Consider the following 19,181-nt stretch of genomic DNA (forward strand, 5'->3'; position numbering starts at 1 on the left):
TACCTATGGGGGAAGGATGGCCAGTCACACAGGAGGGTGGTTTTTACTTAGGAGGAGAAGGAGGCCATGCTGACCGAGATGCATGCTGGCCACTTCGGAGAGAAGCGCATGATTGCCAAAATCAACCTACGCTCCTTCTGATGGGAATTGTCAAGGAGGTGGACAGCTGGGCAAATGAAATAACCTTTTGTTTATCAATAACATTCTATTATATTTGAAATGATTATGGATTTCAATGAATGTCATATCAGAGAGCACACAATGTTTCAATTTGTCACTTTTTGCTTAACTTCTTGACGCTACCAATCCCTGTAGCGGGATCATTTTTGTCTGCAACCGCTGAATAGCATAGCGCAACAGTCAAATAATATTATCAGAAAATATTCATATTCATGAAATCACAAGTGCAATATTTTGAAACACAGCTTAGCGTTTTGTTAATCACCCTGTCGTCTCAGATTTAGAAATTATGCTTTACAGCGAAAGCAATCCAAGCATTTGTGTAAGTTTATCGATAGCCTAGCATAGCGTTATGTACACTTAGCATCAGGAAGCTTGGTCACGAAAATCAGAAAAGCAATCAAATTAACCGTTTACCTTTGATGATCTTCGGATATTTTCACTCACGAGACCCCCAGTTACACAGCAAATGTTCCTTTTGTTCCATAAATATTATTTTTATACCCAAAATACCGACGTTTGTTTGTCGCGTTATGTTCAGAAATCCACAAGAAAGAGCGGTCACGACAACGCAGACGGAAATTCCAAATAGTCTTCATAATGTCCACAGAAACATGTCAAACATTTTTTATAATCATTCCTCAGGTAGTTTTTAAAATATATATTCCATAACAGCGGGAGGAACAATGGCCACTTCACTCAATTGTGCACCATCTCACTCTGAGAGCCCCCACCCCTCCACTTACGCAATGTGATCCTTCACGCTCATTTTTCAAAATAAAAGCCTGAAACTATGTCTAAAGACTGTTGACACCTTAGGGAAGCCACAGAAAAAGGAATATGGTTGATATCCCTTTAAATGGCACAGGCACGCATAGGAACACAGAGGTTCTTCCTGATTGTATTTTCCTCAGGCTTTCGCCTGCGATATCGGTTCTGTTATACCCACAGACAATATTTTGACAGTTTTGGAAACTTTAGAGTGTTTTCTATCCTAATCTGTCAATTATATGCATATTCTAGCATCTGGTCATGAGAAATAGGCCGTTTACTTTGGGAACGTTATTTTTCCAAACATTAAAATAGTGCCCCCTAGCTTCAAGAGATTAAAGGTCAGTACCCTGTCTAGCCCGCCTGAAGTTTGAGAGGGCGAAGACTATTGCGCCGGAGTTGAAGCCCATCAAAGTTTTTTCACCATGGCACATGATCGGTAAGTGTCTCAATTAAACATTTTCCTTGATAAGTTGTTTTGTAATGGTTGCTTTATTTGACCACAGCAGAGTTCAGTATTATAGAATGTGTGTGTGTGTCAGTAGCCTTACAAACATGAAAATCTGTTTACTGTACGACACAGATACGGTAATAATAAAGTAATATTCTCTCTAACACTTTAAATGTTAGGGGTGGACCTCATCGGACCCTTTACGAAATCCAGGAATGGCAACAGCTGGTGTCTGACGGCAACCGATCACTTTACCAAGTGGGTGGAGGCAATACACATTAAGGTCTGTAAAGGAAGAGTATGTGCATAACTCTAAATTCTCTCCATAACCCACTAAAAAGGGTGCTTGGAACCTAAAATATATTTTCGTTTAGTATGATACCCATCAAGGACGAGACTGGCGAGGCCACCTCCAAGGCGATGGTAGACATCTTCAACCCCCATGGTTCTCCGGAGGTCATCTTGAGTTACTGAGGTCATGAACAAGGTACGAATGTTATAGGTCATATTCTGTCACCAATGGTTTGTTTTATTTATTTTTTTACAATTGGTTTTTGTTTTCCATGGTACATAATCAGACATATTTCAATATCTTACATTGTCAATAGATATCACTTTCCTACCCCCTGCTCCAGGTTTGGTGAACGGACCAACCACACCCTCAAGACTGCCATGGGTAAGTCCCTTGATTGGTACCAGGAAGGGTGGGAGAACAACCTGAAGGTAATTCTCTTTGCACACAATAGCAGCATCCAGGCCTCCACCGAGTACGGACGGGAGCCGCAGCTGTCGACTGAGGTAAACAATGAAATTGTATACAGTGCTTTGCAAAAGTATTCATCCCCTTTGGCGTTTTTCCTATTTTGTTGCATTACAACCTGTAATTTAAATTGATTTTTATTTGGACTTCATGTAATGGACATTCACAAAATAGTACAAATTGGTGAAGTGAAATGAAAAAAAATTACTTGTTTCAAATAATTATAATAATAATAAAACAGAAAAGGGGTGCGTGCTATGAAGCCCCTAAATCAGATCTGGTGCAACCAATTACCTTCACAATTCACAGAATTAGTTAAATAAAGTCCACCTGTGCGCAATCTAAGTGGCACATGATCTGTCACATGATCTCAGTATATATACACACCTGTTCTGAAAGTCCCCGGAGTCTGCAACACCACTAAGCAAGTGGCACCATGAAGACCAAGGAGCTCTCCAAACAGGTGAAGGACAAAGTTGTGGAGAAGTACAGATCAGGGTTGAGTTATAAAAAAATATCTGAAACTTTGAACATCCCACGGAGCACCATTAAATCCATTATAAAAAATGGAAAGAATACCAAAACTCATGGACCAGGCAAGGGGGACATTAATCAGAGAGGCAACAAAGAGACCAAAGATAACCCTGAAGGAGCTGAAGTATCTGTCCATAGGACCACTTTAAGCCGTACACTCCACAGAGCTGGGCTTTACAGAAGAGTGGCCAGAAAAAAGCCATTACTTAAAGAAAAAAATAAGCAAACACGTTTGGTGTTCACCAAAATGCATGTGGGAGACTCCCCAAACATACGGAAGAAGGTACTCTGGTCAGATGAGACTAAAATGTATCTTTTTGACCATCAAGGAAAATGCTATGTCTTGCGCAAACCCAACACCTCGCATTACCCCGAGAATGCCATCCACACAGTGAAGCATGGTGGTGGCAGCATCAATTCAAATGTTATTAGTCACATCCGCCGAATACAACAGGTGTAGACCTTACAGTGAAATGCTTACTTATGAGCCCCTAACCAACAGTGCAGTTTCAGAAAATATGGATAGGAATAAGAGATAAAAGTAACAGGTAACTAAAGAGCAGCAGTAAAAATGTGAAAAACAATATACAGGGGGTTGCCAGTACAGAGTCAATGTGCGGGGGCACCGGTTAGATGAGGTAGTATGTACATGTAGGTAGAGTTAATTAAAGTGACTATGCATAGATGACAACAGAGAGTGGCAATGGTGTGGAGAGGGGAGGGGGGCAATGCGAATAGTCTGGGTAGCCATTTGACTAGATGTTCAGGAGTCTTTTGGCTTGGGGGTAGAAGCCATTTAGAAGCCTCTTGGACCTAGCGGTACCGCTTGCCTTTCGGTAGCAGAGAGACCAGTCTATGACTAGGGTGGCTGGAGTCTTAGTCAAATTTTAGGGCCTTCCTCTGACACTGCCTGGTATAGAGGTCCTGGATGGCAGGAAGCTTGGCCCTAGTGATGTACTGGGCCGTTCGCACTACCCTCTGTAGTGCCTTGCGGTCGGAAGGCTCAGCAGTTGCCATACCAGACAGTGATGCACCCAGTCAGGATGCTCTCGATGGTACAGCTATAGAACCTTTTGAAGATCTGAGGACCCATGACAAATCTTTTCAGTCTCCAGAAGAGGAATAGGTTTTGTCGTGCCCACTTTATGACTGTCATGGTGTGCTTGGACCATGTTAGTTTGTTGGTGATGTGGACACCAAGGAACTTGAAGCTCCCAACCTGCTCCACCGATGAGAATGGGGGCGTGCTTGGTCCCCTTTTGCCTGTAGTCAACAATCATATCCTTTGTCTTGTGGGAGAGGTTGTTGTCCTGGCACCACATGGCCAGGTCTCTGACCTCCTCCCTATAGGCTGTCTCGTTGTCGGTGATCAGGCCTACCACTGTTGTGTCATCTGCAAATGTAATGATGGTGTTGGAGTTGTGCCTGGCCATGCAGTCATGAGTGAACAGGGAGTACAGGAGGGGGCTGAGCACTCACCCCTGAGAGGCCCCTGTGTTGAGGATCAGCGTGGTGGATGTGTTGTTACCTACCCTTACCACCTGGGGGTGGCCCGTCAGAAAGTCCAGGATCCAGTTGCAGAGGGAGGTGTTTAGTCCCAGGTTCCTTAGCTTATTGATGAGCTTCGAGGGCACTATGGTGTTGAACGTTGAACGTCAGCTGTAGCATTCTCACATAGGTGTTCCTTTTGTCCAGGTGCGAAAGGGCAGTGTGGAGTGCAATAGAGACTGCATCATCTGTGGGGATGTTTTTCCATCGGCAGGGACTGAGAAACTGGTCAGAATTGAAGGAATAATGGATGGCGTGAAATATAGGGAAATTCTTGAGGGAAACCTGTTTCAGTCTTCCAGATATTTGAGACTGGGACGAAGGTTCACCTTCCAGCAGGACAATGACCGTACGCATACTGCTAAAGTAACACTTGAGTGGCTTAAGGGGATACATTTAAAATGTCTTGGAATGGCCTAGTCAAAGCCTAGACCTTAATCCAATTGAGGATTGAGCACAATCAAGAAGGGAACCAAGTGCTATGACATCCGGGCAAATTACTTGGTTTGGAAGAGGGACGAAAGGAAGGCGAGACCTGGTAAACCTCACTCCTCTTTCGCTCCTAGCTGGGCTCACCATCTGTTAAAGTGAATATAAAAAAATATCAGATAACTATTTGCATTTGCACACAAAATAACCTGAAGCTAGTTTAAGTTTCCCTAACACTTATATTATATTTTTTATCTTTGTCTTTCCAACGTTACCTCGGTGGAAGCCAACAATCTACAGTTTGAGCAGTTGGGACGGTCGACCACTGAATGCCCTGAAGCCCTACACTTCAGTGAAGCCCAATAGACAAAGTGCGTTAGGTTTGGTTGACATTTGAGAAGGCAAGAAATGATAGTTATGCTGAGCTTATAATTTTTTTTACCTCTTTAAATTTACCTTTCCAAATGACTTTAGGACCATTGACTGTCTGAGCCCCCCAGGAAGTATCCCATCCACCAGAACCAGTGAGTTTGGATCAGTCTAATTCTCTGTGCTCGGAACGGGACCAGCTTGAGTTAGGCTATACCTTCCAAAAGTGTTAAAGTACATATCTCCCATTTATAACACTGCACTAATCCATAACATTCTCACAGTAAAGTGTAACCTGTGTTTGGTTGTTTACGTCTCTGTCTCCTTCCCTGTTCCTTTTAACTCTGCGTCTGTTCTCCAGGAGCTAGGGGTTCTGCCCAACACCCAGATGTGGATCCACCCAATGTCCTCTATTACCAACCACCCTCCAACTTTTCATCACATAATCTACAGCTACTGTTGTCATGTGGTCATTATCTGCTTAGAAAGTTGTTTTTCTCTATGTGAGATACACAGATTAAGTAAAAAGCACTGCAAACACTCAGAACAAAGAGAGCTGCAGTGCCTGGACTTTGCAGTCTCCTTCTTCAAGTCCCCCTTCCAAAACTGGCTGCCTGTTGAGAACAAGTGACAGACAGAACCGCCCACCCACACAGCAACCGCCACCTCTATATTCCACACACCAGAATTCAGTATTTTAGTCTGATTGACATGTGATTGTACAAAACAAATTGTGAAAATAAATTCATGACACAACTGTACCAAAAACGATCACAGTTTGTGTATTAAAATCTTAGATAATGCCAGGTTGTTTTTCACAGCTGTTTCACAAGCTGTTGAGTATTGTAAGTTGTAAGGTATCCTTTGATGGTATTTATTCGTTCCACATTATTCATTGTTGTATCCTAGGACCTACAATTTATTCAACTACAAGGGTGTACTAATGAGCTATGCGAGAGAAAGATAATTATCATAAGAGGAGTAGTGAAAGGATATTATTTCAGTGTAGATACAGACCACAAAGACAGCTACGGTAAGTAACTTTCATGTGTCGTGCAGATTACACGCTTTCTTTGCCATATCTGAAACGTAGCAACGTTTAAGACAGGGATTTCATGTAATGTTAAAAAGGTATGCAAATGTAGTAATGTTTTTATTAGCTACACAAAACGTGTTCAAACAGCAAAATTGTCGCTGAAATCAGCCTTGTTTGTATAGTAATGATGAAAAGAACATCATTTAAGATGTAATGTTTTCCAAAATGCTAATCATTAGGTCATCACCCCTTTTGACACAGCAACGGACGTTAATAGTTCATCGAATCCCATCGTGCTTGACGCAGAGGGGTGCATGCTTAGTCCCCTCCTGTACTCCCTGTTCACCCACGACTGTGTGGCCAAGCACAACTCCAACACAATCATTAAGTTTGCTGACGACACAACAGTGGTAGGCCTGATCACCGACAACGATGAGACAGCCTATAGGGAGGAGGTCAGAGACCTGGCAGTGTGGTGCCAGGACAACAAACCTGTTGGTTTTGGGGAGGCTCGAACATGCCCCCATTCACATTGAAGGGGCTGTAGTGGAGCGGGTCGAGACTTAAGTTTCTTGGTGTCCACATTACCAACAAACTATCATGGTCCAACCACACCAAGACAGGTGTGAAGAGGGCACGACAACACCTTTTCCCCCTCAGGAGACTGAAAAGATTTGACATGGGTCCCCAGATCCTCAAAAAGTTCTACAGCTGCACCATCGAGAGCATTCTGACCGGTTGCATCACCGCCTGGTATGGCAAATTCTAGGCATCAGAAGGCCCCAAAAATGGTCAAAGACTCCAGTTACCCAAGTCATAGACTGTTCTCTCTGCTATCGCATAACAAGTGGTACCGGAGTGCCAAGTCTAGGTCCAAAAGGCTCCCTAACAGCTTCTACCCCCAAGGCATAAGACTGCTGAACAATTAATCAAATGGCCACCTGGACAATTTACATTGACACACACCCCCCCCCCCCCCCTTTGATTTTTACACTTCTGCTACTCTCTATGCAGTCACTTTACCCCTACCTACATGTACAAAAATCTCAACTAACCTGTACCCCAGCACATGGCCTTGGTATTGTTACTTTGATTTTCTACTTTAGTTCATTTAGTAAATATTTTCCTAACTCTATTTCTTGAACTGTATTGTTGGTAAAGGGCTTGTCAGTAACCATTTCACTGTAAGGTCTACAGCTGTTGTATTTGGTGCATGTGACAAATATCATTTGATTTGATTTTACTGACAAATCAAATCAATCAATCCAAATGCAGTGGCCATTAGATCAATGGAAAGAGACATCTGTTACAAAACACCAAAATGTTTTATGACACTTGGAGATTGGCAAGCCAAGCCTTTGATACTGGGTAGCCTTACAAATTAGGTAGGGATGCATTTTTGTTTGTCGAGATTGACAGTCTATTTATTGTGGTGTTGAAAACCATGTGGTGCATTGGCACAGAAACCTGCTGGTTGAAAATGTGTAGCATATATTTTAGTAACTGTAATTATAAATATGGCATCAAAATGTTGAATATCTGATTTCCCCGTAGCTGGTCATTGTCTGTAGCCAACTCTGGTCGTAGTGTAGGCCTAATGAAACAGGTAGGGAGAATGAGTGAGCTCGTCCGTGGTGGTCAGTGAACCTTCAACCTTCTGGCCCGTAGCCCTGCGTGGCATCGACAGTGCCACAAAAGCATGCTGAAGTAACAAAGTCGATATTCACATTTGTAAACACACTACAGTTTTTTGTGTGTGATTGTAAACATAATTTAGAGTTAATTATGTGGGGTGGGGTCATGTGAAAATATGTTTAACTTGGGGAGGGGGATGCATTATGCTTTGTTTAGGAGACCTTCAGTTGAGGTCCCTAACCGCCAACATAAATTCTCCCAATAATTCTCCCTTGCTATTACACGGAACAAGCAACCTGGTCTCAGATAGAACTGTCTAATACCATTAATTATCCAAGAGGAAGAGTACTTCATCCAATTCGTATGCTATTGTACGACCGGGTAATATGTATGATACTATAAATTCTATAATTCGTATGCTATTGTACGACGGCTATTCCATTCATAATGTAACAACCTAAGGTAACGAAATGGAGTGACACAGATGTACATACAGAAAAATACGAATTGCCCTGAGATCCTGTCTATGGACAGACCAGAAGAAATAGCATATATGCACCTGTCACTGTAGCCAGCGTGGCACATCAACATTGAAGTTGAACATTTGAGACTGATATGACCAACTGGAGATTGGAGAGTATTGACAAAATGGTGTGCGTAAAAAGTCTTACCTTAAAAGCGATATCATAAAACTCCCCGCTGTTGCTGAGCGAGGGGCGGCTCGGATAGACCACTCCGTTGGATGGGGCCGAGGCTCCGATCCCTCTCCCACTTTTCCCGGTGTCTTTGTTGTTGTTCGGAGATGAAGTCGAGCTTTTGGAGCTCCCCTTGCCTTTCATGGTCTTTTTCCTGGACATGTTTCACTGTTAACGGTGTTCCCGCGTGTTGTCTATAATTATTTGTGCAATAACTAGGCTATAAATATGATGTTCACTGATCTGAGACTATATCACTATCCTATGTTCTTTGGATAATCTACGATAAGAAAAACATTACTTTTCACCTGTGCGTAAAAATCATGAATGTAGGCTACATATCCGCGTCGATTTTTCGATATGCGCATGTGCGAGTTTATAGCTTTCCCTTGTCCGTTGGAAATTGGTGAGTAAATCCCCTGCCAGCTCAAACTGTGCAGACATCTAAACAGACTCTTGACAGCTCTCTCTCGCGCTCTCTCCCTCAATAGCACTACGTGTACAAACCGTGGCGCGCACGGTTCACACCAATAAAAGGTACTAGTACACTAGGCGTTTAGTGCCCATTGCGCGTAGCAGGGGAGCGTCGTTACTACTTGTGGGAGTGTTGGTGCGTTTAAAGATACAGTGGTAGTTAGTGCTAGCCTTGTAAGTAAGATTATATGATGTGCAAAAACACCACAAATAAAAATTAATAATCACATATTTGGTGCTCACCACAACAGATCCACATTATTTACCATTCATTTCTATTGGGCACAAAATAATCAGAATCTGTCATTGTTCCATTATTTTGGAGCTCACTGTATATATTTTATAGACAGTTATGTAAAGCTGAAACAAAAACTGGATCGTTGCATTTTCCCAGCCAATTGTTTTCTTCTTGAATAGTCACTTTACTTTGACAGACTACTTTAAAGGGCGACTGAACTTCCTGATTTGGCCTAGTTTTTCATCAATGCTCATTATGAAACGCTAGCAGCAATAACTGAAGACAAACAAGAGTTGTCTTCAGGGTGTTTCTTGGCCATTCAATCACAACAAACAAGTGCAGTCGTGAGTACCTTACTGACAGCGAGGTACACGAAGCTAGCTTTTCTATGGAGAGAACAACACTTTGAAGTTGAGGACAACTCCCCTTGTGACTGAATCGCCATCTCAAGATGGTCAGCTAATTCAGGTCTGTGTCTAGGCTAAAGCCTGCGCTGACCTTCTGTTTAGACAAGCTGACAGCAGATAACATAGTTTGGTGAAAGCTGCAGCTGGCTGTCCTATCTAGCTGATATTACTCTGTCAAATCAGTTATGGCAGGATGGCAAGAGCCAGCATTTGGAATGTATTTCATAAGACACTTGTTTTTTTTTAAACGCCTTGCTACAAAAGTAGCTTGCAACTTACTGTCAACATTTCATCACCTGTAAATACATTTGACCATAGAAACGATATCAACTACTGTGAGTTGAATGCCTGTGGTCAGCTTAGCGGTCCTACAACGCAATATTCTATAACTGGCTAGTTTTGTCTCTGCTTATATCTGCTGTTAGAGCTTTCCCAGAGACAAATGCCAGAGTTATTATCCCTACAGGCTCTAGTGTAGACTACATGTGGACATTGCACAAACGTCCACCACTTTGAGTGTAGCTACATCCCCCAAAATACAAAACAATCAAATTGAATTGTGTTTGTGTTTGTTAAAAAAACAAAACAAAACAAATTGCTGTAAATGTCGTATTGATGTGCTTATAAAGACAGTATGCCTACACTTTACCTAACAAATCAAAAATCAGTTGTGTGTCGAGCACAACTTCAGCTGTCTAACCAGAACTAGAATGGAATTTCTATGGATTTGGCTGTCTAACACACTGACGTGTACAGCTCTCTGGGCGAGGTTCTGTCTGTCTAACACACTGACGTGTACAGCTCTCTGGGCGAGGTTCTGTCTGTCTAACACACTGACGTGCACAGCTCTCTGGGCGAGGTTCTGTCTGTCTAACACACTGACGTGTACAGCTCTCTGGGCGAGGTTCTGTCTGTCTAACACACTGACGTGTACAGCTCTCTGGGCGAGGTTCTGTCTGTCTAACACACTGACGTGCACAGCTCTCTGGGCGAGGTTCTGTCTGTCTAACTCACTGACGTGCACAGCTCTCTGGGCGAGGTTCTGTCTGTCTAACACACTGACGTGCACAGCTCTCTGGGCGAGGTTCTGTCTGTCTAACACACTGACGTGCACAGCTCTCTGGGCGAGGTTCTGTCTTCCAAGTCGCCAGTGGGTGATGATAAAGTCCTTTCCATCTATGTTATGCATTACAAGTTATGGACGTGTGCAGTCCGGTGGCAGGAGGGGTGGAGTGCATGACACTCCATCCTGGACATGACAGAGTTGGCCTCATGGGTCCAGCAGGCCAAGAACTACAGGCAGATGTGAGCTGCAGGAGGATGGCCCTCTTCTCATACAGAGTAGCCTACAGAAGTAATGAATGCAATTGCTGAACTTATGTATTATAAAAGTGTGTTGATAACTTTCAAGTGTAACAGTTCCATGTAGAATGAACCATCCTTCACATAATACTGTGGACGCCGTGTTCTGCTAACATAACAAAATATTACATTTGTCTTTCATCTTTTATTGTTATCCACAGCCAACAGAGATACTGTACCTATCAACATTTTGTCTGGTGGTGCTGGGGTTACCTTACCAAGCATGTCAGTCGTCAAACCTACCTGTATGGTGTACGGGACACCATATAGCCTAAGACAGGAGTTCCCTGATATGGTTGAAGAATACACGGTCCACCCCCTATTGAGAGTACCATTCGATTTAATAATAACAAAATATGATAAAAGTTATAGATTTGTCTTGTATAATTGTATTTCTGAGTGCAAGGTGTCTATTTATTCAGAACCATCAGCGTCAAGTCCGTCCGCCAGTCTGGACTCACATTGCCAAGTGCTGGCTCCATACAGGTATCTGTGAACACATATACACAGTCACTCTTCTATTGCCAATGGCAGTTAGAATAGATGATATCTGACACACAAAAAGATTCTATGTTGATGTTTGAGCAAGTCAGACCAAGTCTTTTGCCAGAGCCCCAATGAATGGCATAGCAGCATAGATCAGCTCCTGGACTATCATCAAAGATACTGGTCGGTCGGTCGGTCACATACACACTACAAAGGGTTCTTTTTTTTGTACCATTTTCTACATTGTAGAATAATAGTGAAGATATTAAAACTACAAAATAACACATATGGAATCATGTAATAACCAAAAAAGTGTTAAACAAATCAAAATATATTTTATATTTAAGATTCTTCAAAGTAGAAATTGTTTGCTTTGTACATTCTTTGCATTTTCTCAACCAGTGTCATGAGGTAGTCACCTGGAATGCATTTCATTCAACAGGTGTGCCTGGTTAAAAGTTCATTTGTGGGGAGGGGGGAGTTTGGAAGGACGCAATGTGCGACTGACGTGTTGAAATGAACATTCTTGAGGCCATCAAACTACTACGCTCTGAGATAGTTGAAACGAAAACGGAGGTTGTTGCTATGACTGAGGCCCGAATACAGGAGGCTTCTGATACTTTAAAAGCAGATCTAACCATCCTGCGGAACGAGACGGTGCCAGCAATCAAAACAACAACAGAGTTACACACTACAACGATTGCAGCACTGGAGACCTCCGCTACCAATGTCTCCAACTTAACTACCTCCTTGGAGGCTGATGTGAAACGCCTGGCTGCGGATCTGAAAAGTGTGCAGGAGAGTTGTGTGAGTTTAGAAGGATTCTCTTGCCGCAATAGCCTGAGCCTGGTATCGGTCCCAGAGTCAGCGGAAATGCCTCGGATTTCATTTCTGGGCTGCTGAAGGATGTTCTTGCCATGGATGATCGTGCCCACCGGTCACTGAGAGGCCCCGTTACATCATTCTTCGAGTGCACTTTTTCCATGAGAAGATGGAGATTCTCCGACGAGCCCGCAATACCACTCTGAGCTTTCAAGGACAGAGCTTCTCCATCTACCAGGCCAAACGACTGCTACAGGACCATCCAGGTGTGAAGTATGAACTGCTATTCCCAGACGTTTATGGCTTTCTCATGATGGTAAAGACTACACAGACTATAAGCCTTGAACTTGCCCATAAATCAGCAACTGTTGCTTGTGAACTGTTGATAGTAAGTAGCCTACCTGTGATTTAACTATGTTTCGTTTTAACATACTATTCTTGTATATTTGGGGAATTGGCGACCCATTCAGGCTTATTTGATCTAATGTTTTGATCATCTAGTGTGCTTGCCTTACACGCATTCAGTCATTTTACTTTCATTGTATTGAGGTTTAACTCCTTTGTTTCCAGGTTGTCTCATTCACCTATTCAGTTTGTTTACATAGTGTCTCAGTGACCCTAAATATTTTTGGTTATTTGTTTACTGCATCCGTTTGTACCGACCCAGTAAACAGTAAATGTTTGGAGGCTATGTCATGGCTGGCTGAAGGACTGGACCAAGGTGCAGCATGGTAAGCGTACATTTGAACTTTATTTTAAAATGATGCCGCCAAAACGAAGAACAAAAAAACAACCGTGAAGCTTTGATCTATGTGCCCTGAACAACTACAAAGTTAAACTTCCCACAAAACAGGTGGGTGAAAAGGGTACCTAAGTATGGTTCTCAATCAGAGACAATGATAGACAGCTGTCCCTGATTGAGAACCATACCAGGCCAAGACATAGAAATACAAAACATAGAAAAAAGGACATAGAATGCCCACCCCAGTCACACCCTGGCCTAACCAAAATAGAGAATAAAAAGCCTCTCTATGACCAGGGCGTGACAGGCTACACATTTTTGGGGGTCTTCACTTCAATTTTAAAGGTTTTGAACGTCATTCATGCCAAGCAAACTTTCAACGTTGCACACACCGTTTTGGGGTCTTGGCTGTAAGTTGTCTTATCGTCCAACTAGACAAATATTATTTTACATTTTTTGATCGTCTTACTACGATTTGCTTACTTCAAATTAGTGGTTGAGAGCCTTTGGTTGAGAGCCTTGATACATTTGATTTTCTCTCTCAATGCCTGTTATAAGACTGGGAATATATTTAAACACATCTACAAGTGGTACTTTTGTCATTTCGATTGCTGAAGGGATTCACTTTTTTCCCCTCTCTATTTTTGCTGCTTGATCCACTGACACAAACCGCGACTTTAAAGAGCAGGACTGTGGGTTTGGGTTTAACATCGCACTCTCACATACATAATGTGTGAACAGAACATGTTCTATTTAGGTTTGTACCTTGTTTGGGTAGGTATTGTCTGGGATGGGGGGAGGTGGTTGGGGGGAGGAAGGAGGTAGAATTGTTCTAATGTTGTTCTAATGTTGTCATTGTCTTTTTAGTTTTTTCTTCTGTACTTTTTCCAAGTATCTTACACCGTACATTATTACTCTGAGACAAGTTATTCTGGAGTATTTGGGTATTCATTGCTTTTCCACTCTGTGCTCTAATGACAGGGTTGTATAACGGGAGTGCTCAGGGTGGCCGAAATAATACAATCAAGTACATTTCGTGGAACATCAAAGGGGCTAACAACCTGGTGCTGACACACTTAAAGGGTTTGAATGCAAATGCTGCATTTCTACAAGAGACTCACTTGAGGACTGGTGAGCACTTTAGGATGCGTAGGGACTGGGTTGGTCAAGTGTTCCACTCTAACTTTCATAGTAAATCAAGAGGTGCTGCCATTTTGGTTGATAAAGCTACTCCCTTTGTAGCTTCTGAGGTTATTGCTGATCCTAAGGGACTTTACGTCATAGTAACCGGTAAACTGTTTTCTACCCCTCTTGTTTTGTCTAGTGTTTATGCTTCCAATTGGGATGACACAAGTTTCAATTCTTCCTTTTTATCTGCTATACCCAATTTAGATTCCCATTTGTTGATTTTAGAGGGGGACTTCTGCCTAACCTTCGGTGGTGTACTTATGAGAGTTTTGTTATTTCTGACCAATCACCATTAGTGCTTGAAGTAGAGTTTCCCCAGCAACTCCTATCTGTTATCAATAGCATCTTAACCCCATTTTACTCTCAGATAAGGAGTTTGTCAATTTAATTTATTCTGAAATCACCTTATTCCTAGAAACTAATTCAACACCAGGTATGTCCTGCTCTACCATATGGGAGTCTCTCAAAGCATACCTAAGTGGCCAAATAATTTCTTATACAGCCAACAAAAACAAAGCTCGCTCTCAGCGGCCTTCGAGACCTGATCCATTCAAACAATTTTACTCTGCGCTATACACCTCTGAATCTCATCAAGACCCTTTGCTGATTGATTCATTCTTTAATGGTCTGAATATGCCTTCAATTGATACAGACTCCATGACTGTTTAGACTGTTTAGATTAAGATTTTATACTTGAGGAGATTGCAACAGCAGTGTCCACAATGAAAAGTGGTAAATCACCGGGTCCGGACGGTTTTCCAACCAAATTTTACAGGACATTTTCTGGTCTGCTTTGCCCATTCTTGTCTCGATTATTTGCAGAGTGCCTTATTACCTCAAAGCTACCGCCTAGTCTTTATCAGGCTTCAATTTCATTACTATTAAATAAAAACAAAGACCCCCTGGAATGTGGATCCTATCGCCCAATCTCGCTTTTAAACTGTGATTACAAAATCCTAGCCAAGCTCTTAGCCATCCATATGGAAGGCTCGAGCACGAGCACAACACAGAAGAAAGTGCAGCAGGTTTACTAGATTCAGACTCCATTTGGACTCAGAGTGGTCTAGGGCCAGTAGGATCAGTCTGCAGCCAGTACAAAAGGGCTCTGAAATTTGCAACCCAATAGTATGTCTGAAAATTTGGGAGAGCTAAACCACCCAATGCCTTTCTACCAATCCGTGGTACCTTGCCATCCCAAATAAAATACATGAATGTTTGATCCAGTGAATTAAAAAAAGATTTTGGAATAAAAATGGGTAAACATTGAAATAAATATAAACATTTGGGCAACACATTCATTTTAATGACATTAATTCTTCCTATAAGAGAAAGAGGTAGCGAATTCCAAAAAGTTAAAGATTGTTTCAAACTGTTTGCTAGAGCAACAAAGTTTTCCTTAAACAAATGTTTATATTTCCGTGTCACTTTAACTCCCAAGTAGGTGAATTGACCCTGGACAATCCTAAACTGAAAACTTGTAAAAGAGCACTTTTAAAGCAGCCTTATTTACAGGAAAAAGCTCACTCTTGACTAGATTCAGCTTGTACCCTGAGATTGATCCAAACTTTTTAAGAACAGATAAGGCACGTGGCAATGAGGTTTCAGAGTTGGAGATAAACAAAAGGAGGTTGTCAGCATATAGCGAGACTTTCTGCTTTAAGCCCGTCCTGATTATACCTTGAATGGCATGATTCGTTCGTAGTGCAATAACGAGGGGCTCGATTGCCAAAGCAAACAACAAGGGGAAGAGTGGACAACCCTGTCTGGATCTGCGGTGCAAGGGAAAATAGTCAGAGGACAAGTTGTTAGTCCGTACCAAAGCCATGGGAGAAAAATAAAGAATCGTTATCCACACAATGAATTTGGGGCCAAAGCCAAATCTATAAAGGGTAGCTGTTAGGTAGACCCACTCAACGTGGTTAAAAGCTTTTTCCGCTTCGAGCGAGACCACCACCTCCGGGTCCCCTGACGCTGGGGAGTACAGTATATTCATAAGGCGTCTAATATTGAAAAACAAATGCCTATATCTCACAAAGCCAGTCTGGTTAGGGTTTTTGAAAATAGTGACTATTTAAAGGGCAGTGGCCATGCTGCCAGCATTCACCAACCCAAACCCTCCACCAACCCAGACCCTCATCTGGTCGTCCAGTACAGCACCGTTTCCGTTCAATTGAACGTTCTAGAACATAAAAAATGTACAGAACGCAGCCCGATCTTTTTCAGAGCTGATCTGATTAGTCAAAAGACTACTGGAAAAAATCTCAGAATTGGGCTGCCTGTGTTTAACTGGCAGTCCAATTCTGATCTTTTGCCAAACTATGGGCAAAAGAGCCCATATGATTGGTCAAAAGTCCAATTAGTGGAAAAATATCAGATTTGGGCTGCCAGTGTAAATGCAGTCTTATGGTAGTCAAACATGATCCATATAGAGCCTCACAGTGTATGTATCATAATACCCATTAAACCTAGTGGTCAAACAGGTAAATGGTTCCAATTGTTTTTTCCACCATTCACATTTTCCCCTAGGGGATTAAAACAATTCTTAAAATAAGGGCTGTCTTCCGTGTAGGCTTGTCCTGATAACCATGTAAATCTCACTCGGACAAGGGGACATTTATCAATTTATTTGGCTCTGTTTACTCTCAGATTCAAAAATGCTAATTAGCACCAAAGTAGAGATCACACAAAACTACAAATCCCTGCAAGCTCCTGCATGTCATCTCTAGCTAACACCTTTGCTAATAGGCATTGTGTAAATTTAAAACTTGCACAAGACAGTTCACCAAATTGTCCATTTAAATACATTCTGCCAATTTATTCATTAGCTAGTTAATCCAGAGATTCTTACCTTTGCCAGATCCTCATGGAATTTGTAGTTCTTTATGATTTCCACGTTAGCAGCTATACTTAGCGTTTCAGTTGGGGGGGGGGGGGGGGGGGGTAAATACAGGCAAATATATTGATAAAAGTCACCTTGTCCTAGAGAGATTTACACAGTTATCAAAACATCACATCAGGGTAAGCCTAAATGACACACAGCCCTTATTTGAGGTTTTCCTAATGTTTGGTATACTAAGTGTATATTGTATGGCGCCGGAGGGGATGGATCCCATTTTACGGGCTCCTAACCAAATGTGCTATTTTTTTTTTCACATTGTTTGCAACTCATTATGTACATAATGTTGCTGCTACCATCTCTTATGACCAAAAAGAGCTTCTGGACATCAGAAAAGCGATTACTCACATCAAACTGGACGAAGATTCTTTCTTTAATGATTCCGACGCGAAGGATGTACCGCTTTGTCAAGACAAGGCCCAAATCCTCTTCATCAGTGTGAAGAAAAGATGGAGGAAGAGGGCAGGGTGCCTTGTAAGTATTTGTAGACGAGTAGGTAAACCACCGCTTCCCTCCATATTATTGGCCAAGTGCAATCATTGTAAAACAAACTGGACGATCTACGATTACCGTACTTACATTTCCCAACCAGAAGCAATGGATTACAGGCAACATCCGCACCTAGCTAAAGGCTAGAGCTGTCGCTTTCAAGGAGCGGGACACTGCTTATAAGAAATCCTGCTATGCCCTCAGATGAACCATCAAACAGGCAAAGCGTCAATATAGGACTAAGATTGAATCCTACTACACCGGCTCTGACTCTCGTCGGATGTGGCAGAGCTTGCAAACTATTACGGACTATAAAGGGAAACGCAGCCATGAGCTGCCCAGTGACGCGAGCGACCAGACGAGCTAAATAGCTTTTATGCTCGCCTCGAGGCAAGCAACACTGAAGCATGCATGAGAGTGCCAGCTGTTCCGGACGACTGTGTGATTACGCTCTCCGTAGCCGATGTGAGCAAGACCTTTAAACAGGTCAACATTCACAAGGCTGCAGGGCCAGATGGATTACCAGGACGTGTACTCAAACCATGCGTGGACCAACTGGCAAGTGTCTTCAATGACATTTTCAACCTCTCCCTGACCGAGTGTCTTATACCTACACTACTGTTCAAAAGTTTGGGGTCACTTAGAAATATCCTTGTTTTTGAAAGAAAAGCACATTCTTTGTCGATTAAAATAACATAACATTTATCAGAAATACAGTGTAGACAATGTTAATGTTCTAAATGACTATTGTAGCTGGAACGGCTGATTTTGAATGGAATATCTACATAGGCTTACAGAGGCCCATTATCAGCAACCATCACTCCTGTGTTCCAATGCCACATTGTGTTAGCTAATCCAAGTTTATCATTGTAAAAGGCTAATTGATCATTAGAAACCCATTTTTCAATTATGTTGGCAAACTTTTTAACGGTAGTGTACATATTTCAAACAGACCACCATAGTCCCTGTGCCCAAGAAAGAGAAGGTAATGTGGCAAAATTATTACAGCCCCGTAGCACTCTCATTGGTTGCCATGAAGTGCTTTGAAAGGCTGGTCATGGCTCACATCAACACCATCATGATGAAAACCCTAGACCCACCCGCTCCAACAGATCCACAGATGACACAATCTCAATCGCACTCCACACTGCCCTTTCCCACCCGATCAAAAGGAACACCTATGTGAGAATGCTGTTTATTGACTACAGCTCAGCGTTCAACACCATAGTGCCCACAAAGCTCATCACTAAGCTAAGGACCCTGGGACCTCCCTCTGCAACTGGATCCTGGACTTCGACGGGCCGGCCCCAGGTGGTAAGAGTAGGCAACAACACATCTGCTACGCTTATCCTCAACACTGGGGCCCTTCAGGGGTGCATGCTTAGCTCCCTCCTGTACTCCCTGTTTACCCACAACTGTGTGGCCAAGCATGACTCCAACACCATCATTACGTTTGCTGACGACACAACAGTGGTAGGCCTGATCACCAACAACGACGAGACAGCCTATAGGGAGGAGGTTAGAGATCTAGCAGTGTGGTGCCAGGACAACAACCTCTCCCTCAATGTGAACAAGACAAAGGAGCTGATCGTAGACTATAGGAAAAGGAGGGCTGTGCAGGCCCCCATTAACATCGACAGAGCTTGTAAGTAAGCATTTCATGGTAAGG

At 42.5% G+C, this 19,181-nt stretch overlaps 1 protein-coding gene across 1 annotated transcript in view; it reads right to left on the reverse strand.

Annotated features, from left to right (window-relative positions):
• rab26 (RAB26, member RAS oncogene family) overlaps positions 1-9,002 on the reverse strand; it is a 134,286-nt gene extending 125,284 nt beyond the window's left edge. Inside the window, exon 1 of the mRNA XM_020454451.2 lies at positions 8,385-9,002. Coding sequence (XP_020310040.1) covers positions 8,385-8,570 — 186 coding nt within the window. The 5' untranslated portion in view covers positions 8,571-9,002. The remainder of the gene's footprint in view (positions 1-8,384) is intronic.
• Between the last annotated feature and the right edge of the window lie 10,179 nt (positions 9,003-19,181).

The sequence above is a fragment of the Oncorhynchus kisutch genome, linkage group LG20, assembly GCF_002021735.2.
Source record: "Oncorhynchus kisutch isolate 150728-3 linkage group LG20, Okis_V2, whole genome shotgun sequence".
NCBI lineage: Eukaryota > Metazoa > Chordata > Actinopteri > Salmoniformes > Salmonidae > Oncorhynchus > Oncorhynchus kisutch.